Source organism: Peromyscus leucopus, chromosome 13, assembly GCF_004664715.2.
Source record: "Peromyscus leucopus breed LL Stock chromosome 13, UCI_PerLeu_2.1, whole genome shotgun sequence".
Taxonomy (NCBI): domain Eukaryota; kingdom Metazoa; phylum Chordata; class Mammalia; order Rodentia; family Cricetidae; genus Peromyscus; species Peromyscus leucopus.
In genome coordinates, this window is record NC_051074.1 from 31667429 (window position 1) to 31694141 (window position 26713).

General features: G+C 37.1%; 1 protein-coding gene across 3 annotated transcripts in view; it reads right to left on the bottom strand.

Annotated features, from left to right (window-relative positions):
• Nucleotides 1–255: 255 nt before the first annotated feature.
• Nucleotides 256–26713, bottom strand: part of Nyap2 (neuronal tyrosine-phosphorylated phosphoinositide-3-kinase adaptor 2) — a 253449-nt gene continuing 226991 nt past the window's right edge. For all 3 annotated transcript variants that reach the window (XM_028884112.2, XM_028884114.1, XM_028884113.1), the window contains one exon: nucleotides 256–4032. In XM_028884112.2, the coding sequence (XP_028739945.1) occupies nucleotides 3805–4032 (228 nt within the window). In that variant the 3' untranslated portion in view covers nucleotides 256–3804. The remainder of the gene's footprint in view (nucleotides 4033–26713) is intronic.

Here is a 26713-nt window from a genome sequence, read left to right on the forward strand (position 1 = left end):
AAACAATTGGCTTTTTATTTTGAAAATATTAATGTTTGCATGATTGAGTTCCTTAATTGCAAAAGCCACATCTATTTCAGTGTTCAATTCCAAGTGCTTCTATACTGTCTAAGAAAATGATACAATGAACTTCTAAAGAAATAATGGATTACTAACAAATTGTCCACATTCTGCAATTAGCTAGTTATTATTCCATACCAGGAAGATATTGTAAATATCCCTATGCACTGTACATGTCATTTCTCTCTTGTTTCCTTTTAAATTTAGGATACAATTTATGAGGGGATCATAGTCTATCCTATCTACATTCCTTTTCAAGTGAGACTTACAACCCCTCAAATTACATACTCCATAAATTGTATGAATATTTGCTTTCATTTCAACTGGAAACATGATTAATTTACAGGATCTATACTGAGAATCTGACTAAGTCTAACATGAAAGTGATACAAAAATGTATGTGTAGGTGCATTCTTCTGGTGTCTTTATTAAAACAGTAACTAGCTGGGGCTGTTCATCTGTGTTGACTTTCTATTTAACTTGTGCAAAAGAATCAAACCAAATTCTGGGTGTAGACAAGACTACACATGTGTCACTATCTCTGTCTTCTAGAACCGTTCAAACCAAATCTTGTTGATTGTCAATGGTTCAAAACTGTCATTATTTTGAAAAGTGATCTTATGTCCAAACAATTATTTTGTATTCAAAGGTGTATGCTTTATAAAATAACAAATTTTACCTCTTGATGTTTGCTTTTCTTTCTCAAATTACTATATGGCTGAAAATTCACCCTTATTTGCACAAATCATTTTTTATCCCAAACTTGCTTCAATAGCATATAGAGGGAGATATCGGCAATGTCTCTGTAAAGTGCGATTTCTCACATAGTACTGGCTTCTATGATGGGGAAAACACAGTATTTTACTCTTTCCTTCCATCATTTCTAAGGAAATTCATGTCTTCACTACTAAGAAGTATTTCACACATAAAAGCATCTTGCTGACAGCCAATAAAATTCTGTTTCTACAACATTTGCTGTGAAAAGACTATTTGTCATAAGTATGAGTTCTCTTGGCCTGATAACATGCCTTTATATGATTTGTTCTTTGGCATTGATAGAAATATGAGCTTTATCATGATATCATGTGCTGGCTGCAGATTATCTTCTGACCAGATTCTGCCTGATTTATTGCCACCAAAGAGTCAGCATGATTTTCTCTGTGTACTAATGACTCTTTTCTCACAACAAAGAGAAACTCTACACAAAGAGGAAGTTGACTATAGAATAGCTAATTGCCACAGCAGACAATTATATATTGTATAGGCACAGAGGAACAGATCTGGAGTCAAATCCAAGCCATTTTTCCAGATATTTCAATTCTTTCTCTTGTAGAGAGAGCTTTGGAGAAATAAATGGAAATGGTTACCTAAGTTCAAATTTTCCAAGCAGCTAACTCCTCCAAAAATAACACATTTGAAAGAGGAGTATGTGATATGTGGTCATGGCATGAACTTAAGAGAACATCCATGAATGGCTGAATCCAACACAAATCATTTTAGTACCTCTGTTTCCTTTCGGACAAGTGACCAACATTAAAAATCTTCGGCCTAATTCAGAGTGATATGTGTAAGATCGGCAGATGAAAAAACACATTTAGAAATATATTACCTACACTTACATGTCAAGAGAGGGCTCATCTTTACTGTAATAGCCAGAATGCACAAGCATTAAGATCACAGAGATGCCAACAAATGGTGCTTTGTGTTTGATTGATTGGCTTGAATATATGAGATCATAATAACTTAAGTCAAGGTAACAACTTGAACCAAAAACCACATTTGATTTCAATTACGATTTTATCTTAAAACATTTTCATCACTCTTCTGTCTGTGCCGTATTGATTGTTGGGCTTGAATTATAAATCTACATAGCTAGGAAAACACAGCCACAGCATTCGTTTATGCTACTTAAGATCTCTCTGTGGTATCCCTATTTCTGATGTTGCCTTTGTCACCGTCTTAGTTAGTTGTACAAGCAGAACTTACAACTTCAGTAAGCATTTTATATATACAGTTTTCCCACTGATTGTTCACACACACACTCACACAACACACGCTCCCACTTACCGTTTTCCTTATTCTTTCAGAATTATAATTGGACATCAAAATATACATTAATTATAAAACATTAAAAAATTATGTTATAACATTTCAAACTCTCTTCAAGGAACTATTACTGATAAAGAATTACTAGATTTTTTTTATCAATATAGATTACAAAAATTCCTTAACTTCTCTTATATTTGGTTTTATTGAGCAGCATAGGACTATTGCTGTCAATACCCTTACAAGAAAAACTGCTTTGATAATAACGTCAAACACAATTTTTCCTCTCAGAAATATAATACTAAATTGATTGTTAATGAAGAACCACATACTGTCAATTTTAGGAAGCATAAATAGTAATTTAAATATACAAAATATATGTCATAGTTTCCTTTTTATTTATCCGTGGCAATATTCATTTCAACTAACAAGTTACTTTTAAAGATATATACCATTTTTCTTAACTTAAATTTCTTCACTTAAATTTTACTACCACATAAAGTTGAGTCCACCTTATTGTTTCTCCCCTGCATTTCCTGTTTCTTCCTTAAAACAAAATAAAATAAAGAAGTGGTCATAATTCTTTGGTCGTGGTGTCATAATCAGTAGAACAGGTACGATAATTGTGAACAGAAGATTATGACCCCGAAATGTAATGACTAGATTTAAAAGATTGGCAAGAAATACTTTTCCATGAATGGACTTAAATTTTGAGGAAGGTTGGCATGGAGTATACTAAAATATGCAAATTGGTATAGTTGAATATTCGTTTCTCTATTTATTGTGGGAAAATCATGCCCATGAGGTGTTATATAAAAGTATCATGTCTATCGTGCCTCTGCTTCCACTGTCTTGAAAACAACCATGCTCTTAAGGATTTGATTCTTCTTTCCTTCCAATGTCACAGTGAACCCTGGTCTCCTCCAATCAAGTCAATGCTGCAAGGACCACATCCCTAAAAGTCATTTCTGAAAGAAAGTTTGCCTCTGGAATGTCTCAACATACCCTCCTACCTTTCTCTGTGGTCTGACTAACTGGTACTCAGTGTAATGCCCAGGATAGAAAAGAAATCCTTAGGAAGCCACTGTAGCAAAGACTGACAGTGTCAGTGTAACATGGACATTCAGACCAATGTCATACTTTCACTCATTTCCCATCAATCCCCTACAAACATAGAAAGCAGCAGACAATCTTTACAAATACGATATTCAACTTCTGTGTTGCTAGCACCAGATCACATGTTGTGTGCTTAAATAGGACTTATACCTGTGAGCTCTTCTACAGAAGCCAAATGTGGGCAGGAGGACAAAGACATTTTAATGCAAAAATTAATAAGAAAAGGCATTCAGAGATTACATATAAAAGAGATAACAAACCAGTTAATACCAAATTATATCATCTAGTAAAGTTTTCTGATATTTCTCCAACTTAAATATGTATAATGAATAATTATTTCAGGTGTCACCCATAAACTAGCAAAATATTTACAATTTAATATATTCTGGATTCAAAATAATCCACGATAAGAGAGTGTGCCTTAATTGCAAGGACAACCATATTTTATCTTGGGCTTGCCACAGTACCCGCAGATTCCTGTGGTATTCCACACCAACAAAGAATATTTGTAACAATTAATTATCACAAGACCAAGTCAACCTCTCTTGTATTATGCAATGTGGAGCTCACGCCAGTACACACTCAGATGGCAGTATCCCAGAATACCGTTTGCTGTTTAGAATAAGGAGGAGGGCTGTACTTCTTTGTTCCTGCGCTCTTCTTCCAGCTGGGTAGGATTGGCATGCTATCCTGTTTGCAAAGGCCCTTTTCCGTTTTCTGTCTAGCCTTTATTTCTTTGCACAAGCAACGCTTTTTTTCAATCATCTCAAGCATTGTATGGTCTCCATGAAACCACTGCATGCATGCCACCTAGCAAGAAAGAAAGAGTGAATACAGAAGAAAAAGATGGAATGAAAAGTATATCTTGCCAACTGTGCTAGTAGCTGTTAAGAAAACTGTCAGCTATTTCTACACCTCCTTTTTTAAAAGTTTAAAACCGATTAATAAAACACAAAACAAAAATGGAAGCATAGTTGCTATAAATAAACATTCTACTTAAATTGGCAAATGGCATGGCATGAAATATTTCTGAAGTCCTCAGTAGGGCCACCGATATGACACAACAAGTAAAGGTACTTCTTCCCAACCCAATGACCTGCAGTCAGTCCCTGGAATGCACACAGTAGGAGAGGACCAGCTCCATCAGTGGTCTCCTGACCTCCACAGTCTTTGGTCTGTGCTCTTTCCCTCTCTCTCCCCCATCACCCCCTTCTTTCACACACACGCAATAAATAAGTAAATAAATGTTTAAAAAGAGACCACCATGTAAAAACAAAATAACTTTATTTTCTAAACAGTTTTCCAAATATTTACCAATTTTTATTGTCTTTCATTGTGTAACTGTTCCCAATGTATCTAAATGAAAATATAAGGACTATTTTTTTTTTCAATGACATGTTTTAAAGTTGCTAAGGACCATTTTCATTCTTGAAATATGTTTCGGATACTTGGTTTGTCTATCAATAGAATCAAGTACAATGTGTATGTTGAATAATTCTACCTGCTGAAGTGACTGTGGGTGTGCACTCTAAGTTTGGATGGATGTTCACATATTCTTCTGCTGAGTTATCTCTACTGGTTTATCATACATGAGCAAATATCTGAGATGCAATCACTTCCCTCTACAAATATGCTGATAAATACTCTAATTGGTTAAAAAAAAAAAACAACTTAGAGAAGATAGCTCATCAAGTCAACAGGGTTAACAAAGAAGGATCAATATGCACTATAGGTTGAACATACAGTAATACATATGTTGCTAGACAGATACACTGCTCCCCTAATATATGTAGTACTATGTCTATTGACATTCTTTTAAGCCAATTTTTTGTCACAGAAAGATAGCAACGAGATAAGCTCCTCACCACTCCAAACAAAGACAACTGCATTTAATTGTTTAAGCAAATATCCCCTCTGGCTGAAAGGTTAAAACAAACCAAATGAAGTCACCACATTTGGCATTATGGCTTTAGGGTGATATTCAAACAAATCCTTATCTAATTCTAATTCTGTAGCTGATGACATTGTAATGCTTTGATGACTTCATCCACTCCTTCCTTGCAAGAATGATGTTCTAAAATAAACAATGTACATTACCACGGTCCAGTACCTGAAGCTTCATAGAAAACATTTCCCATCCATTAAAAACAAACAAACAAAAAAAAAAAAAGAGCTAGCTAGTTGGAGTTTATTCAACTCTATAAGGTTGGAAGATTGCCAGTTCAAAGTAAGATTGCTTTGTAAAATCCATTTACAAATATATGTAGCCTAATACATAGACTATTATGTTAAATTTGCTAACAATCAGCTTTTCTTACTCTTAAGATCCAATAAAATAATGTAAGGATGAAATAATTGACTCTACTATAGAGTGTGGTTTATGTGAGAAGAGAATCTGCCTTCATATTTATAATTTAAGTAGGACATGCTTAGGTTCATGTTTAAATTCTCACATTAAAACCAAGTGCTACTACTGTAGACATTTAAATATTAAAATCTGTCCAAGTGAATTTAAATATCTTTTACACTGACATAATGATGTTAAGAAATCATGTAGTATTGGAGACATAAGTTGTATTTTTATCACTTACATGAACTATATGAAAAATAATACTATCCATAAGATATTTAGCAATCTTTGTTTTTTTTCTTTAATCATAAAAATCTCTCTATCTTGTTAAAGTACAGCTTCAAAATACCATTCCATTTCTCCCTACAGGTGAAACAACTTTGGAGATAGAGTGTTAAAATTAATTTAAGTCCACAAAAAAATCTTCCAGTTTAGTTATTTAGTTAAGTGATCTTGCTTATTATATACAATCCAAATATATTTGTTATATATACAGAGAGGTATACATATATTATATATGATCATAATTGCATACTAAGAAATAATTATACAATAATTGTTCAATTATTATGAATACACAGCTTTGGGGCAACATTTTTTTATTAATGTGACTCAATAGAGATGATATTCTCAAATAATAAATTCATGTATTAAAATTGAGTGAAGTTTCCTATCAAGAAGGTGAAATGAAAATGGTGTAATGTGGCTCTGTGTGTGAGCCGCAAAGTACCATCTGCGTGGTGCAGTGGAAAGAGGTGCTGGAGGTAACTTCTCATGGAGAAATCAGGTTCTGTGCTCTGGACCTAAGTTCCATCCCCAGATTCTTGTGTTGAAATCTTAACCTCTACCTTGATGGTCTTAAAAATGAAAACTTGGCAAACGGTAGGGGGAAAGTTAGTGCCTGCATGGGACTGATCACCTCACAAAAGGGTTTCAAGATAGCTTTCTCCTTTTGACCATGTGAAGACACTGTGATAAATGAGCAGACACAAGCGAGCACAGGGGACTTCTAGTAAGTTCCAGGGAGGCACACTGATGTCGATCTTTCCAACCCTTAGAGCTGTGATAAATACTTCATTTTGTATATAACTGACTCAGCTTGTTGTGTTACATTTTCTTATAGAAACCACAAGAGATGAGACATGTGGTCTCATCTCTTGTGGTGTTCAATAGTTGTAAGTGGCATTGCTAGCATGTATCACTGCAATGATAAACCATGGTACCCTGTGCCTTCCATCTCTTTCCTCTAAGCCCTCGAAGCTGATGAGAAGCATCAGCTAAGCTTCATCTGAGAGACAGTCTACAAAATACCACAGCAGTACTCCTGACAACCTGTCAAGACCATACAAAATAAGTAAAATCCTCTTAGAAATTCTTACTGTCTACACAAGACTGGAGACCCCTTGATTCACTCTAATTACTGTGCATCTTTAGAAGGAACTAGGAAGAAGAAAAGAAAGGTATTGGATAAATGTTAAGGAAAATGGAACAAAGGGCAGCGTTTACCTGACTATAATGTATCAATATTGATGCGTTAGTTGTGTTAAATAAATTGCAGTACTGCAAGTTATGAACTATATGGGAGACAATGAGTATGTATTACTTTGGATCTGTAAGCATGTTTGTAGGTTTTCTTTACATCCAAAATTATAAGTTTCTGCTTAAGAGGAAAGGCTATCTTTTCAAATGCTAGTTTTAACTGCTACCTCCTCTCCAAGATCATATGATAAATGGTAAAATAAGAAAATTTAAATGATTTGCTTTAGAACCTTTCTAGTTACGACACTGAAAAGTAATGTATCTCTGAACTTTTTGTATGAACTGTAAATTAGTATATAACCCACACAAATATGCATGCATATTATATATATTAACATATAACTTTATGCACATGGCATATACATGATTTTCACATCAATTAGTCAATTAGGTATACATTATTTTTTACATGGTTGTAGGGAGCATAGAATGATTCTTTTTGGCCAGGGAATCATTTCACCTTTTCACTGCACTAGTTTTTTTTTTTTTTTTTTTTTTTTTGAAAATAAAATTCAGTACTTTCTGAGGCTGAATATATTTTTTTTGAAAGAGCAAACAATGATACTGTAAAATAATACTACTCTTATTGTATATTTGAAGTTTTCCCAAATGCGTAACATATAAAACTAAAAAAAGAACTACTCTGTGATAAGCGTTTGGAGCATTTCAATATTAAATAAATGAGAAATAAAACTGATATAAATTATCTTTACTGAAATGGCATCACAAATTGGCATGGAATAGTTATCAAATTCTCAGGAGACAGACTGCAATGTTAAGCAAGTGCCTTCCTGGCTTTGAAATCAAGTTCTACAGTTAGTAGAGACTTGTATATAACACCTAGTTTCTGAAACAGTAGACACCAGCCTGTTTTCATACAGCCATTGAGAAGACGTTTTTAAAAATACCTTTGATTTTTAAACAAAACACAAATGGAAAACATTTGGCAGCACATGGGAATCATAAAATAAAAATGACTATACATATGTGTGTGTGTGTGTGTGTGTGTGTCAAGATTCTTAGCACACAGACATGATTATCTGTTGGCCTACCATCTAAAGAGTGAGGTCATTGAGACAGAGGGTTTGTGGCTCACCACACACACAGTATTTACAACATGGCCATTTGTAGAAATAAAAGATCATTCCAAAAAAAAAGAAAATACAACAAATTGATATAATAATAAATAATCACTGTAGTATGAAGAAAGCTAAAAGGCAAAGTGAATGCCATGCTAGATCTATAAATGTGGAGAGAGAAATGATTAACAAATGAATTAAACATAAGAAAACTAGTGGCATGCCCACATATTGTTGTTACAACTGGTTACTGGAATCAATTCAAAGGACTATTGTTCTCTGGTCACACTCTTTCATAAAGATGCTTTCAACTTAGTAAATGGTTAGTTGACCCTTAAAATAAGCATTATTTTACTTGTCTGATAGAAGATGCAAAACAATGCCAATATTGGTGTTATAAAAAGGTTGTGAAACCAAATATAAAGCATTGATTCAGACTGGCTTACAGTGGTTTTTATATAAATTTGACTCATCAAATAAATCAGAGATGATGAGAAACAGATTTTAAATCACATTAGAGAACTTATCTGGGTGTGCTGGCTATACATTTTGCTGTCATATCCTTATAAGGAGAAGTAGAGTGTTGCAATTGTAAAGAGCTGAGCTTAGACTCTGCATCAAAGATTAATACTAGGTGAGTCCATTCTTTTGCATAAGCAACCCACTACCTCTAGTGTATCACTCTGGTGACAACCTAAAAACAAACATTCACTTTCATAACCTTTCCCTCCATTTTAGTCAATTATTTCTCATGTCTACCTTCCCCAATATATCTTGGAAGGATGTATTCAACCTTATAAAGCATGGACAATAACATAAATCCTCAGTAAAACTTGAAATTGACAATAACACAGAGCCCAGAGGGTTGTAATTTTCTGAACTTGTCCATCTATTCGCTGGGAAGACTACTTTATTTCATAGTTAATGCAACATAAGTCCTTCAAATATCATCACACAATGAAAAATGAGAATTTATCTATGTATCTTTTACAAAGTAACATGCTTTGGAAAAATAGAGAGGTAGCCCAACTAACTATGTTTTATGCTAAATATTTGAAAGATATAGTTAACTTAAACTCCACAACTCTACAGTTGCTTTATGAACACTATACTATTTTCAAAAGTGTAAATCTGGGACTGAAGAGGTAGCTTATTGGTTAAGCTCGTTGGTTAAGAGCACTTTGTAGCTCTTATAAGGAACCCAGGTTCAGTTCTCAGCACATACATGGTGACTCACAATTGTCTATAACTCTAGTTCTAGGGCATCCAGGGCATGTTTTCTTCTGGCATCCACAAGTACCAGGCATACATGTGATGCATACATATACATGCAATAAAAATATTCATATATATAAAATAAATAAATCTGTATATAAGTATAAATCCCAGGACATTAAGATGAGTGTAAACGAATGGTCTGTTTCATTTTAATTTCTTGAAGGCCATAATGAAGCTACCTGCACTGATATCATAAACATACAATACCAAAATAAGTAGAAGAATGTTTAAATTCCTTTGCCCTAAGGCTGACCAGAGACTTTAGATATGACTTCCTTATTGTTGGACACAAAGTCTGTGTTGCTTTCTTGCTTGAGTTATTATAAGAACTGAAGATGAAATAGAAAGAGTTCTAGCTTTTAGAGTTTGCTTTTGGTTGGTGGTAGTTTTCATTTAAAAAAAAATCTAAGATACGGTCTTACTGTATATCACAGGCTGTCCTGGTAATTGCCATGTAGTCTAGGATGGCTTTGAACTCCATTCCTCCTTCCTCAGCCTTCCATGTGCTGGAATTACAGACATGTATCACCATGTCTGGTTGCTTTGCTTTATTTTATTGGTTTGAGGTGCTGGGAATTGGACCTAGGGTTTCACACATACCAGTCAACCTGTTTTTACACTTTGCCTACATGATTTGGTTTTTGTGGGACTCCTAACAGTTAGACCAGGGGTGTTTCTGACTCTTCTACCAACTTGTGGGTCCCTTTCCTCCTACTGGATTGCCTCATCCAGCCTTGATATGAGGGTTTATGCCTAGTCTTATTGAATCTTGTTATGCCACATTCAGTTGATACCTCTGATAGGACTGCTCGTTTCTGAAGGGAATCAGTGGATCTAGGGGAGAAGGAAGACCAGCAGAGACTAGAAGGAGGGGACACATCCAAACTTTCATATGTGTCTCTCTGTGCGTGTCCCTATGTGTATGTGTATGTCTCTGTGTATGTCCCTGTGTGTGTGTGTGTGTGTGTGTGTGTGTGTGTGTCCCTGTGTATGTCTGTGTATGTGAATGTAATTGTAATCTATGACTGGGTGTTTCTTATTTATTACCTCATAGGTATTCCCTTTTTAACAATGTGTTGACTCAGAAAATACATTTAATGAAAGAATCATTAGGCAAGTTTATACCTGAGCCATGAACTGGAATTTCACTGTTTATTCCCTATCTCTAAACTTAGTTTTGATATGTATCTATGTTCACAAAATGAGAACCACACCTTCATTTCAAAGTTATTTTACAATATGAAATATTGGCTAGACACTAATTCCTACTCTTCTCTATTTTGATGTGACAATCCCCTTGGATGCACAAAGTAGGATGAGCTACTAGGAACATACTAGAAATATTATATGCTAAATCATGTGTTTTGTTTGATTTTACATATCTGTGTTTGCATTGATTATGTAAATCTCAAAAATAAAAATAATTTAAAAGTATACATTAATTTCTCTCAAACCAGTATTGGAGTTTTAAGCTAATAACCACTGCATATTTTCTCTGCTGGAAAATGAAGACAGTGTCTAACCCTTCAGTTTTATGGTGATAATCTTTAATAAAAAAAATATCACAAGTCATACATAGGGATGGAAGTTGCTTTCAACTTTCTCCCAAACTCTCCTAGCCCAACACTCATGCTTCTTCAATAAAGACTTTGCTATTTATGTCAACCCCATGTGTTTACTTTTCTGTTTTCTTAGCAGATGGCATAAAGTAAACAAGATGAAGAAAATGATATATTTTTTAAATCAGAGTTTTCTATATCTGGGACTAGTTATTGAAGTGTTCAGGGACGATGTTTCTTTGTAAAATGAAAATAGTAAGGCCTCATGTTTGTTCAAACAATTGAATGCAATGATGTGGTATTTACTAAAAAGTAGACAAAAATATATACATTATTCTATATTCTGCAGATCTAGATCTTTGAGTACAGAAAACTTCTTGTTAATTCTTATATTCTTAACTTCTAGAGTAAAAGAAGTAGTATACAATAAATGCTCTTAAAATTAGTGAATGGATGAACAAATATATAGATTATTTACAATGTTATCTGAGTGTTTCTCAGGAAAGCCACTTAAGTTTTTTGTTTTATGAAATATTTCACTTCACTTTGAATCATTTAAATCCAACAATATCCTTAATTGTACAAAATTGAAAATATTTATCTTGGAAGGTAGTCTCAGAAACACAGAGATGGAGGGAAAAAAGATGTTAAAAAATAACTCTAAATAGCTCAGATACAGTCTTTTAAGGTCTAGTCTTCCTGCTCTCTTGCCATACTACTGTACACAATGTACAAATAAGTAATCATTTGAAGGTGGATAATTGGATAAACTTTTGTCTGAGAAAACTGTTGTAAGTGTGGTCCACCTATGCATGGATTTAGGTGTCTGTACATACATTTATGCTATGTATAAATATTACAAATGATTATGCTACTGAAACTCTCTGCATGCCACTCACTTGCTGTGTTTAATAAAAACAAAATGGAAGTAGAAAGGGGAACTCTGGGAAAACAAAGAAACACATCAGCACCACCTGGAGGAGGAAAAGGTAATGGAGAATGATAATGACCAAACCACACTATGTACAGGTATGAAAATGTTGTAATGAACTTCAATCCTGTGTCTAATTAATATAGGCTAACAACAAAATGAAATATAATAAAAGTAAAAGCATAAAAGTGCTAGTGAATAACATATGTACTGGTAATGTCACTCAAGAAAAAGTCGTAAAACAGGTGAAGTCTCAAATATTGAAATTCTTGATTGACGAAATGAGCTTACAATATTCTTCAGGGAAACAAGTCAGTAAAACATAAGTCCCTTTTATCATGTGACATTGGAGTGAAGGGTTATTGCAATCAGGGTATTAATTCCAGCAACATCAATAATATAACACAACAGTACCAGAAATTATTAGTTTCCTGTAAACTGTTGAGAGCAGTTGATGGGCACAAAGCCTGTATCAATTCCCTAAATTATGGTAAAAATTAGGCATGCTTTAATGCATTTTTAAATGATTAGGTTAAATTTGTGTTGGTTAAATTAGAGATGCATCACATCCTTTACAGAGGATTGCATTAGGGTTGGAATTCATGGGATTAAGTGTGGTAGACATTGGTGCCTCTACCATTAGTATCACACTACATTGCCACAGAGTTAGTCATGATTAAAGTGACCCACAGCAGCAGCATACATGTAGAGAAACACATGTAGAGTGTTTAGGGTACTTATGCCTTATATAGCCAATGGCACGGGAAAGTGCTAAGCAAAATGAATCGGCCATGTTTACGGCAGAAAACTTACAGGACTTTAAAATTAAAAATACCCCAGGGGAGAGGTGAAATCTTGTGCTATTTCTTAGTATTGTCATATTTCCATCCATCCTTTCACAAGGTCATGAACAAAACCTGCAGCATCAGGGCCTTCCAATACAAATAGTACTCCGGCGGTACAATGCCTATGCCTTCTTCTCTTCATTCTAGATTCGCAATGCCCCTGTGACCACTGTTTTCTACACAAGAAAACCCAGTGTAGAAGCTCGTGAAGATTGTTTGTCAACCTGTGGAGAAGATTCCACGCTGGGAGTCAAGAGGTGGCAGATCTGAGCAAGAAAACATCCCTTCCTTAGTCTATTCTTTTTCCTGTAGCTCATAACCCTTGCCTTTGTCCACCAGAAATGCACCTGAAAAGCCTATTGTGTTTGTATTACCTCCAATAGAGATGTGTTAGCACTGAAAACACTGTCTGCCCTAGGCACCATACTTACGAAAACCCTGCTGCAAGCAATTTTTCTTATTTTATTAACCACATCACAGTTCATTTCTGCATTTCACAGTAGCAAAAACAAAAACAAAAAAAATAGGAATCCCCCATGCTTGTTTATGCTTCTCCAAGAAAAATCACAATTATAGGGAATGATAGTGGCATGACTGAATTTCAAAATCTGTTAGCTATTTAGAGTTGGATTAAGAGACAAAACCCAAGAGAATAGTTTCATAAGGAAAAAGGCCAGAGACTCATTTCATGTCACCATGAAGAAAATGTTAATGGTGTTCAGCCATCATTTTACAAACACTGTACCAGCAGACATATTGAGGCTAAAGAGAGCTGTGGGAAAAGGCAACGAGAAAAGTTGATGACGGGTACTAAGTTATGGTTAGACAAGAGTAGATTCTTGCAGAGTAGGGTGGGTATAGATATGTCTGTGCACAGCATGCCTGAAAGGACTAGGAGAATAAAGGACATTTGGCCATGAAGAAATGGTAGGTAATTTAGGAGACAGATCTATTTTACCTGACTTAAGTATTAAAGCATGCATGTATATGTTCATATAGCACACAGCACTCTGATAATATGTACAATATCTATGTTTAGTTACTAGTTTAGAAACTAGTGTAAATGTAACTTTAAAAATATAATAGATTTTCTGTGGCTGGGGAGAAGGCTCAATGGCTGAGTATTGTCTGCTCTTCCAAAGGACCCAGGTTTGGTTCCTAGCACGCACATGGTTGCTCATAATGGTCTATAAATCCAGGCCCAGGGAACTGCAGACCTTTGGCTGGTCTCTGCAGGTACCAGGGTCACACAGGGTGCACAGACATGCATACAGTCAAAATACTCAGGCACATAAATTAAATTTACTTTTTAAATAATAAGAAGGCTAAGTGCTTATTATGGCTCTGGTGTCCTATTGCATGTAGAATTTTATCTCTTAGGGGGAAAATATGAAGTATAAACTGAGAAGTGTAAATGATTGTATAAGCTCCAATGCATGTTATCAGGTGAAAGGAAATGATCAAAGGTACAAGAACTGAATCCACTCAAGCATGAGGGTGAGTCACAGCTTTACACCTGAGCACAGAGCACACACGCAGGTGAAGTAAGTGAGCTACACTTTGTAAAGGACAGAGCACTGCAATGCCATAAAAAATAACGTTATTACAAGAGGGTCAATGTGTTATGTCATCTTCATGTGTGAAATTAGTTAACATTTTGCTGCTTTCAAATCTGTAGGAAGTTCTGAAAAACCATCTAGGGCAGACATAGATGGTGTGTGACAGGATGTACTTATACCTTCTGAGGAAAACTGATTTGTGTTTGCATATAAAAGCATGTATACCTACAGATGCTATTACCTTAAAATGTATATGATTCACAATTTGATTTTGTACTATTATGAGATTTAAAATTTTTGTCTTTGGAAAAGAAAATGGCTATATTTAAAATAAAATACAGTTTTCCAGTAAAGAAGACATAACAGGATTCTCAAGAATTAAACCTAGTAATGACTACAGAAATAATTCCAGCTTTTAATTGATTAAGCTAATTGTTTATAATAAAGAAAGCCCTGAGAAATTTCCAAAATTAATTCATATGTTTTTAAATGAGCGAGACATTTATCAGAGGAAAACTGTAAAAAGACATTCCCCGAAGGAAAGCACAGTGGTACAAGATAAAATTCAATTACAGGAAATGTATTGATGTTTTCACTAAGTATATTCTCTTAATCACCTACATTAGCATTAATTTAATTGCAAGTTTAATTTCATTACAAAATGCAAGCTTTTGATAATGGATGTAGGCTTGACCCCAGTCATCTGAGGGAGAATGAAACCTTGGTAAACAGGTCCTTTATGTAGAGAAAGGTGGTTTGTAGACAAGCCATTTATTAATCCTCAAGGAGAAGACTGACAATAACTAATGAAGTCTATAGGACATGCTAATTCTTACAGCTTGGAATTGAGCTGGGGAGACGAAATTTGCTTTTCTCCACTGAGATGCCCTGCAGAGAAGCAGGCAGTAGCATGTACAGTGATCCACTCTGGAGCTGAATTCACCAGTGTACTGATTCTAGATGGCTGGATCCACGTGTCTGAGCCTCATGATGAAAGAACCAGAAAGACCAAACTGTAGAATATAAGACTACATTAAGCTACATAATACTGAAAATTTTTGAACCCACACAGAGAAAACTCATTGAGATATTATAGATTCAACCGAGAAGAAGAAGGCATTGGAGGGGAGGGTCAAGGGGGGGGGGCCGGGAACACCTGGATTTGAGGTTCTCTTAGAGAAGAGCAACACAGCAGTCATCAGGAGCCATGCTTCCTGTCTTCCTGAATAGCCAGATTTCCCCACTCAGCCTAGTGATGTTGCAAGCTTAGTGCTTGGGCAAAGTGCCGGCTACAGTTTTTCATTTCCTTGGTGACAAAACTTTTTGTATTAGTAGAAAAATACGTGGTTTTGAATTTATCGAAGTGAGCAAGTGGCCGCTCGCCGCTGCCTTCGAGGCAGATGTAGCACCGGGGTCTTTGTTTCTCTGGCCACGGCATCACAGAATAAAAACAAACATTGAACAACAAATTCAAAAATCAGTTATGAACAGTTTATTGCAGTTCATAATCCACAAGATAAGTGTTCAAAGGGGAGCCGCTTCCTTCCTATCCCTTCATCTTTTCATCTTTTCTTTTGCTTCTCAGCTACTTCTGTGTCCCTTATTCAGTGTCTCAGAGAACATATTCAGAGCATCTAAAATCACACACACACACACACACACACACACACACACACACACACACACACACACACCACCCTGTCTGAGAGAGATACTGTCTGTAAGATGGGTAGAGACTGGAAACATGGGCTCCCACTCCAGTCCTAACTGAAAGCCTTTAAACCTGATTTACAGAATTGAAACTCTTGTTTCCTGTGAACCTACTCTCATTAGGATGGTTTGATGTGGTTTGCTCAAGTACAAATGACTGAAAGGAATTTCTTATTAAATGGTGATGACTGTTTCTGGCACTAAGGGTGCAGGCTACCTTAAACATCTCTCTTCTAGGCTAATGCTCGCAAAAAAAACCTTCCATAGTCATGATGAACAGTTATGGCTTGGGGCCCGAAAATGATTGAAATTTTGACAGAGAAAATGAATCTGCCATTGCAGGCCTGGTCAGAAACCATCTCTCCCGGGACTCCCTGTAGACTGTGATCCCACTCTCCTCTAGAAATAAGAACCAAAGTCTCCTCTCTATCTTCCTCTAGCATCATGACCCGTTGTGAAATCAAAGATGGAGTGCATCACGGTAAGCTTCAGGTGGGCATTCTTTCAAGAGTGGCCCTGTGCCTTTGTCATAGCTTGATCACCCAGATCAGAAGTCACCTTGGCATGTCCTGTTTCTTGTCTCAGTACCTTTCAGCTGCATGCTTCAGAAAGAGGTGTCAACAGAGTTTTAATACCTGTAGCCATGACAGGAGGAACAGAACATGGAAAACTATAACTACGCCAGTTTTACGCATGAAGCCAGGTGTCTGTCTAGCATTGCCAGGGTCCCCTGTGATAATAATGTCACATTTACACAATCTAGGTTACTAGGGAGACACAGGGACAATACAGGAACCTTTATAATCCCATTGCCTATAGTGAGTCAACGGTTCTCCCTTACACAACGTCTAAGCTCTGGACTTGGGAGATGGCTGAGAATGTAAGAGAGTTTTCAAATGCCAGGACCTGACTTCAGTCTCCAGCAGCCATACAAAAATCCAGGCATGGATGAGAGTGTTTCTGTTACTTCAGCACTGTGGCAGGGGTAGGTGGTACGTGGGTGGAGACAAGACTATTGCTGAGGACTGGCAATTGCTCACTCCCAGCCTGCTTTCCGGTTTGGTGAGGAGACTGTGTCTTGAGGTAAAGAATGATAGGATAGGACACTCTATATCAGACTCTGACCTTTGTGTAGGCCCACAGGCATGCACACCTACACACACAGGTGCATAGACTACAGACTACAGGTACACACATGCACACACACAGATGTGCACACACACACACACACACACACACACACACACACACACACACACACAATCTGAGTTCTCTCCATTTTCTTGGAACCTGCACCAATTCGGTTTCAATCAAAAGAAAATTTCTTTCAGTTGAAACTGCCAGGTCTTCTTCCTAAAGTGCTGACTTATTTTTACAAATATGATGAATTCTTTTTGACAGCTGTTTAGCCCAATTTCTAATACTCCAAGGAAGTGACCAATATAGCTCTCAGGACCATTCTTTCATAAACACTGTAATGACAAATCTTTCCTTCCAGATTCAGACCTACAAACCACTCCAAAATAAAATGCAAGTGGGGAAAAATGAAAATCATGACAAAGGGGAATGGAGAGGATGTGGGTGTTTTGTAATAGTTTGTAGCACACAGAAGGCTTCAATTAGAGGGCTCTAAACTTTAATCTAGTCCTCCTCATTTCTCCTGATTTTTTCATAGATATCCTAACACATACCAGAATAATGATAGCCCCAAAAGTATTAAAGTACTTGTTACATTGTGCTGAGAATGCATACCTTGCTCAAAAGAAAAAAAAAAAAACTTAGTTTCTCATGGCTGTCCTTAGGACCCTCTAGGAAATTAATAAAAAGCCTATATTTAATAATCATATTATTTTGTACATTATCGACCTCAGTATCAACTTTCTCTAGCAATGTAAATGTACATTACTTTGTAAATTGGTCAAGAAAAAGTATTCAGTCTCAGCTCCACATTCCTTGGAATCAGCACATGATAGTTAAGTGTGTTTTCTCTCTCTCTTAATACTTTAGGGTTTAAGGAAGAGAGGCCAGGGCAGAAACATTCCCTACTCAGAGAAATGGCCCCTGTAATTCCAGAGCCCAGGAAGCTTTCCTGCTCCTCCTTCACAAGAGTCCCTCAGAATGTCCTCCCTTCTTTGACAACACTGCTCTCATCACGATACTCAAATATGAATTCACAGTAATTACTGATTAGTGCTTCCTTCCTGTCACACATAGCCTCATTACAATGACCTCAGCTCTAGAGTAAAAGTTCCATAACTACATCTATCATTGAAAAATGTATTGCCATAAAATTCCTTTGACGAAAGAATCAACCTCTTAAGAAGACTGACCATGAACATTTCGAGAAAAATGCAAATTGTTGAATTAAGGGGCTATGACTCAGTGGCTGAGAGCTGACCTCACAAAATGTGCGCAAGTCATTGTCAATGAAACCGTGCGGCAAGCAGCATCATGCTTAGCCCCTGCAGTAGAAGATGATCTGCTGTGTGAATAAATCACAGCTTGCTGCATATAATAACCTCCCCTAACTTAGCACATTCTTTTGCACTGAATTGAAATGGGTTTACAAGGCAGGGCATGCAGGACTGAGAACTTCAGACACATTTGTAAACTTGAGTGGCACGCCTTTACCTCCACCCAGAGACCTCGTTTTCAAACTTGATAGGAACAAATTTTCAGTTACCGATTGACATTATGACTTAAAGCATCAAGGCAAGCAAATGGCTTCCCAGATGGATCCACTATCCGTGGAGAAACTTGCACTGGAAATTTCAAGAGACAGAGTAAGTCTCACAATGTACTAAATACTATACCAAATGCTTTACAGATTACTGCATTTGGTCTAAAATATTCATGTAACCATATTTGCTAAACTAACTTCACTCAATTTTAGTTGATTTACCAATAATATTAACACTACTTCTTATTGCTCACGTACTTTAGCCTAGTTAAGAATAACTCCCTATTATAGGCGAAGAAACTGCATTTCCAGAGCTGAGTGACAAATTTTAAAAAGGGTTAAGCCAACACTGATTGATTTTAGACACTGTCATCTTTCTACACAAAAGCACATGAAAATATTAATAATATAATGGGCTTCAAAATCATGGCCTTAGGGAAAACTTAATACTAATAAGTCATGTGTTTCATATCAATTATGTTATCCAGGAAATGCCTGAAACTACTTATTTGTGTGTGCATGATATATGTGTTGGGGAGGGGCACAGATGTGTCAAGGCATGCAAATGGATAGAGATTAGTAGCAATAAAACTCAATAATAAAATAGATTTTTGAGAACAAGCTTAAGACATTAGAAACTGCACTCAGGAAAATAAATTATTTTGGCATGTTTGTAAAATATTTGTATATTTGTAGAATACTTACAAATATTTAAGTATTCTTTAAAACTAGTTCTGATGAGTAGAATTTTAAAATTTTCATGTACATGGGTATGTATGTCTGTGTACCATGTGAATGCAGTGCCTATGGAAACCAGAAGGCATTAGATCCATTCGGCCTGAAGTTACAGATGGTAGTGAGTTGCTGTTCAAGTATTGGAAATAGAACCCTGATCCTCTGAAAGAGCAGCCAGGTCTCTTAGCCACTGAGCCATCTCTCCAGTCCCTATGTAGAATTATATAAAGGGCACATGAATGTGACAGAGACTGGAGATTCCCTTAAAGCTCTCAGGCAAGTTAGTAGAAAAGAATCCTAGTAGAGAAGAAGCAGGCAAGCAAACAAACCAACAAAACAAACACAAGCCAAACCCAAACCAAACAAAATAACAAAACTGACAACTTTTCAAAAACGTTAGAAGCTAAGGACTGACACTCAAAATTGTCCTCTGATTTCCACCTTGGCACATAGGTACCCACATAGGAGCACACATATTTACTCACATATAAATAAAAGCTCGCGACATTTCCTATATAAATTAATTGATATGAAGCATATTACTTGTTCACGTTATTTTTTTCTAGGTCATGATTTTGTATTTGTCAGTGCTATTAATATTTCCATTTCTTTGTTTTTCCTTGAGGTAAAGTAATTGCTTTCTTACAGCATTCCTAAACAATGAGAACACGCCTCTGAAAGTACTTGCAATCATGTTCATGCTTGCTGAGCTACATATTCCCTGATCAGCACTTGCCAAATTCCTTATACAATATATTTGATATCTTTTCCTGCTCTGGAATCAGCATAAAATAATGTATTCACTGTCCTTTGGGTATTGAGCAATGATAAGAAAGCCAATGATATTGTCAACCCACTTTATCATAAGTTACCTTTATCCTACACTCGTCAGGACTACAATTACAGCCCTCTTAATTACTACCATCCTTCAGACAAGGCAACCTGAGTCACAGAAGTTCAATAATCTGTCCCCAGAACTCACCAAGGGGACAGTTGAGGCAGGAGAAAGTCTAGAGACTGCACATTTGCACATTCATATCTAACCTCAGGACCTGATGAGTGACATCTTCCATAAATTAGAATCTCCAGCTGGCTCCTCCAGCTTCCCTCTCACACCGTATCACATAAGTCAAAAAGAATATAAGTTCAGGAAAGAAGTCTTCATGTTTATTTTTTTCACTTTTTAATAAAATACAACACAAGTGTGTCAGGAAAAGGTGCCTCTTTCCCAGGAAATTGTAGAAAACAACGGGAAAGAACCCAAACTCCAAAGACAGTGTCACTAATTTGCTATAAAATTTTAAAGCAGCAATGGAAACATTGTCAGTATTAGTAAATAATCAAATATGAAAATGCACTGACTACCATGTATGGGTTGTCGGAGAAGACATAGCTTTTCCAAGTTTCACTATGGTAGTCATGGATGGATTGTCATTACCTCAGCTTTTGAAATTAAGTATTAGATCATTCCTTTTATGGCAGCATGTGAAATTTGGATTGCATTCCTCGCTTTGCTGAAATATTGCTGATTTATACAACCAGTGTGTTATTAGAAATATGACTTTCAAGTGATATTTGTTCTGGGTTTGGGCTGTAGCTTCATGTTAGAGAATTTACCTTACATATATGGGGAACAAAATTATACCCTTTACAAATTATACACTGTCTTTTAATTCCCTGAATTCTGATGAGTCTCTTGTACTTGATAAGTTTCAATAAATTCCCATACTCTATGGTGACTAAATACAACCTCAGCTTCTCTAGCAACACACTGCTCCCAAGAGATCAGCAAGTAGATCAGATTTAGCACATGTCATCAAACATATGGCCCAGTTTTGAATGGACTAAAAGCCAATCCTGAGGGTCTCCTTGGTCTCAGCTAACCATAGGCAAAAGGCTCAGAGACCTTGTGGTCACTGGTAGATGGAGGGCACATTACAGGTCTCGAGTTCCCCCAGCTAATCAATGTCACACCATAATGCACCACTTCCCTTTGCAAGGAGCCCAGTCACAGTCTCAAGGGAGCAAAGACAGACACAAATACTTCCTGACAATTAGCCCCTGAGCATTATCCCTTCCCACAGCCCAAAGATGCTTTAGATAAGGGAAACAAACACTTGAGACAGGTGCTAATAAACTCTCACTATCCTTAAGTTAACATTATAAGTGATTTCATTGGATAACACAAGAGTATGTAGCTTAACAGGACATCTGGTACACACTTTAAGCCCACATGCTGAGTCCTTGAAGTCAAAGACTCCAAGTGAATATGGATTCACAGCCCCAAACTGTGGCAGTTAACCACAACCTTCTCATCAAGTCCCCCTAGCGGAAAGGAAGGCTTAGCTTTATCCTCCTTGGCTCTACCCAGCAGCTTTCAGCATAGAGAGCTAATTACTGAAAGTCTCTTGAACCCAACTCCAGACCAACTCTTAGACCCTAAGCTTTGTAGCATCACCTAACCCCCCTCTTACGAATGGTCTCTCTGCACATTACTTGGAAAATCCACCAGAGCTTCATTCTACAGCCCAATTGGACCAGGGAAGGCAACCTGCTTGACCTTGTACCCAACACAAAAGGAAGACAGAACTGTTAGTAATGACAGGTGAACAACTCCTTTGTCCTTTTCATCCTCCTGCTAAGGAATCCGCCAGGACAGACCCAGCTTGTTGAGAGGCAGGCTAGTTTTTTAATTCTCAAAGGAGCCTTAGCTTTATGAATCTCCTGCAGGTCTAATACTCCCTCATTAGTCCTGGAATCCTATTACTGAAAAGGTTACATGACCATGGGTTTGATTCACAAGAGGCCATGATGAAGCCCACACCTCCTATCACCACCTGGGAAAAAGTGGTATTTGTCACTGACACATAATGACCCAAGAACATCATTCTTTTTTTCCAAAAAAAAAGGGGGGGGGGGTTACAGATAAATGTTAGCAGTGTTAATCTTTAGCCAGATCTCTGTCATTCTGAAACACATGATACAGGATTATTGTATTAATTACTGCTTGCTGCTTCCTAAGTGAGTGCTGAAAAACCCACTGCCGGATTTGTTAGAAGTAAAGCTGAGATGGTGGCTCACGAAGGAGAAAACAATGAAGCAATACTGCCCTCTTGTGGCACAATAAGAGTTTGTAAACGATGAGGCCATTTTAAAATGTTTATGAAGTATTGGTGTTCAGTATGGCATCTTTCAAACAAAATTTGTTTCTGTTGCCTCTTTCTCCAGTATCTTCCCCTGACCTCCACGCGCCCCCATGGGCTCTCCAAAGCCTGGCAGACCCCTTTCGCACACTTTCATGCCACATGCACCCTTCAGTCGTCCCCGAATCCCTCGTTCCCCTCGAGTAATCTCCCATCTAATTTTACAGAATATACCCATTCTCACAACTTTCCCATTGCACAACTTGTGTGTAAATAGGGGTACTTAGTGTTTGGAATCTCCTACAGACTCATCTTGCAGAGGCCTAAAGACCCACTGTCACCCTTTTCAGTTGCCTGGTGGAAGTCCATGAGTGTCACCTCACTGCTCCAGAAATCTGTCGCCGTTGTAAAGGTTCTCTGATGAAGGTTCCATGACCTTCCTTTGTCAAACATTCCAGGATTTGCTTTCACATCTGATAAAAAATGCCATTTACAGCCACGGGGACCCGTTTCTTCTAGTCACACCTGCTTGTTTGAGGGGGGCAGCAGTCTCCATCACATCATCTCTGTTCCTTGATGCTCTGGTACAAGGTCAAAGCCAGACAAGCAGAACCCCAGCAACTGTGGCTTGGGTAAGGGGACTGATCATGATGTATTCATAGAAACCTCACATGTAGGACCAGCAATGCCACATGCTCAATCCAGGACCTTCTGTATTTGAACAGATCAAAGTGTGCAAAGGCAATGACTTCATATGAACACCATGTCATCGTTGTCTCCCTAAGGCAATTCCCTAATGCTGCTGTGAGCTTTATCCAAACCCCTTTCCTCAGAGGCTGATTCAAAAAAGCTAGAGATCTGAATGATTTTATCTATCCATTCAGTCCTTTCCTCTGCTGGTCATGCAACTGAGAGAAGTAAACCTTGACACTCTTTTCTTCTGTCACATGAAACTCCAACATTATTAATTATCCCACACCTTTTATTGTTAATACACAAGCTGCTTACTGTTTTTTATCTCCATTCTAGATTTCATTTATTTCTAATTTTTGTTGTTTGGGTCTTTTAAGATTTGCTTTTATTATTTTTCATTACAGGTGTGGGTTTGTGTCTGTGCGCGGGTATGTTCGTGTGAGTGTAGGTGCCTGCAGAGGTCAGAGACATCAGATCTTCATGAAGCTGTCTTTCCAGGCACTTGTGACCCACCTGAAGTGGGTGCTGGGAACTGTACTTGAGTCCAATGCATGAGCACTACCGACTCTTACTTGCTGAGCCGAGCCATCTCTTAAGTCCCTATTTTCAATTAATTTAATTTCCTCAAATATTTTAATGCATAGTATATATGATGTTTGTGTATATATGTGTGTGTATGATTGTGGGTCCACTCATAACATGGCCTATGTATAGAGATCAGAGGGCAAACTCAGGTGTTGACCTGGACCTTCCATCTTGTTTGAGACAGCGTCTGGTCTATGACCATAATACTCTGAGTGTTCCAATCCTGTCGAATCTCACAAGCTGAGCAGGATGGAGCTTGTTGGAAGGGAGACATAGTCTCTTCCCCACACACTCCAGGCTACCTGGCTCAAGAAGTCTAAGGGAGTCTCCTTTCTCCTCCTATCTCTTCACAGGAATCCTGGGATCACAGATATGCACACTACACATCTGGCTACATGTGGGTTCTGAGGGTTCACACTTGTAGACTCCTCAAGCTTGTAGAAACATTTGTATTCGCTGAGCCTGATGGTTTTCTGCTCAAAGACTCTATTTCCCAGCTTGCCTTGCAAAGTATGGAAGGTATTTCTGTTCCAATAAGGGGCAGCATCCCACTTCTCTCAGGAGGTAAAAGCATTTCAGGCTGTCTGCTCTTATCTGCAGATACACATAAATTGGTGATGGATATGTAGATCACTGGTTTCAGTCTTACAGAAATTCAAATGTCTTTTAGGTGTGAATAATATAGAAAACTTGTTTCATGTTATTCTATTCTACAGAGAAGACTGGTACTGGAGTTGGGATTTGGCCTGTCTGCCCCAGACTCAAGCAGTTGTTTTTTTTTTTGTTGTTGTTGTTGTTTTTTTTTTGTTGTTGTTTTTTTTTGTTGTTGTTGTTGTTGTTTTTAAGTTTCCTTTAAAATCTCTATCCTGGGACAGGCCAATCACATGACTCTGTGACAGTGAAAACACAGAAACACAAAACAGCCCAGGAAAAGACATTTTGCACTTGAGAACAACTGAGAAATAAAGTATGACCCACAGAGGTTACAAATGGCGAGGTCTTTAACTCTCTGAATTCTACCCCTGCCCACCCATTTTCTTGGTTTTGTTCACTATCTCTAAAGCTTTTGTTGAAACTTTAACTTTTGGGCTGGGAGAGACGGCTCAGAGGTTAAGAGCACTGCCTGTTCTTCCAGAGGTCCTGAGTTCAATTCCCAGCAACCACATGGTGGCTCACAACCATCTATGAGATTTGATACCTTCTTCTGGTATGCAGGCATGCTTGCAGATAGGACACTGTATACATAATAAATAAATCTTAAAAAAGAAAAAACAACACTGTGGTATCAGGGACTATGTACGCCTTTAATCCCAGGACCCAGATTTCTGTTAATTCAAGGTCAGCCTGGTCTGTATAGCAAATTCCAGCTCAACCAGGGCTACAGAAGACCTTGTAAAAAAAAAAAAAAAAAAGAAAGAAAGAAAAGAAAAGAAAGAAAGAAAGAAACTAACTTTCTTTATTTAGGATTTATAAGTTCACTGAATGTGATTTAAACTAAATGTATAGGTAATCTGCTATAACATACCCTGTATGTAACATGAATTAAACTCTTGTTCTGGAAGAGGACATGTGCCTGATGTGCTAGCTGACCTTGGGGCACCATGTGGTATGCTGTCGTCTTGGCTGATTAAGTAGCAGTCACGAGGCTTTCTACCGTCTCAGCTGGTGACATCAGGGTAGAAGCATGCCATGTAACTTTACTGCCATTTTGATTAGGGTGACCGTATGCTATCCTTCTACTGATCAATGTGTTCCCTTTTTTTCAGACTAAGGAGGCAGCATTAAGCCTCCAAGATATTTTGGATTAGCATGGATTTTTGTATGATGATATTTGTCCTGCGAATGAAAAATAACAGATGAGAACAAAATCATGAGCAAGCTCTATGTAACATATGTTCGATGATTAACGTTTGTCATCTCCTAAGGTTCCCCTTGCTATTTTCGTTAATCTTTTGCTATTTGGAAAAACTGAGTCACATAAAAACTGTGGTATTTCATAAAAGTACATTGTAAAAGGATCTGGATAATGAGGTTCCCAGTCTCTCTATAGACTGCATTTATGGTTTAAAGTTTACTTTGACACTAAGGGACCTTTAATTCGAGAATTATAGATTTTTAAGACTCAAACTTCATAAGGATAAAACTGTAAAATTCTAATCTTATAAGAGGTACTAGCTTGTTTTAAACTGTTAAGGCTAAAGGTAACAGTTTTAAACTGTTAAAATATACAAGTTTGTGGTCTGTCATGCTCAGTATAAATGTAATCATTTATAGAGACAAGCTTGGTGGGAGAGACCAATTTTCATTTCCATCGTATAGTAAGTATTCTGCATACATTAAAACTGGGTGTAAAGCAAGTAATTCAAAGCAAGTGTAAAGTAACCTTAAGGTTTCTTTAATGTAAGATAATATTTAAAATCAGGTATATAAAAAAATTGGCTGTGAAATATTAAATGCTTGAGGAAAGTGAGGTAAATTTATGATACACTTGCATGGCAGGACACCCCCCCTCCACAACTCCACTCAGGCTCAAGTAGTTCTCTTGGATCGAGAAAAGCTTCCAGGTGCCTGTTCCTCATGCAGGAATGTGATGTACACAAACAGGAAATAAAGTCCCCTTAACCCACTACAAAACTCTGCTACATGGTCAATGCAGGTGTACAATTGCACATAATGCATGTTAATCTTGATGTTAAAGTTTTCATATAACTTTGTCTCTTGATGGTTCCCCCACAAAGTTGTACAATTATAACCTCCTGTCTTATGTTCTGGATCTTTGCCACCTGTTAAGCTTTATCATGGCCC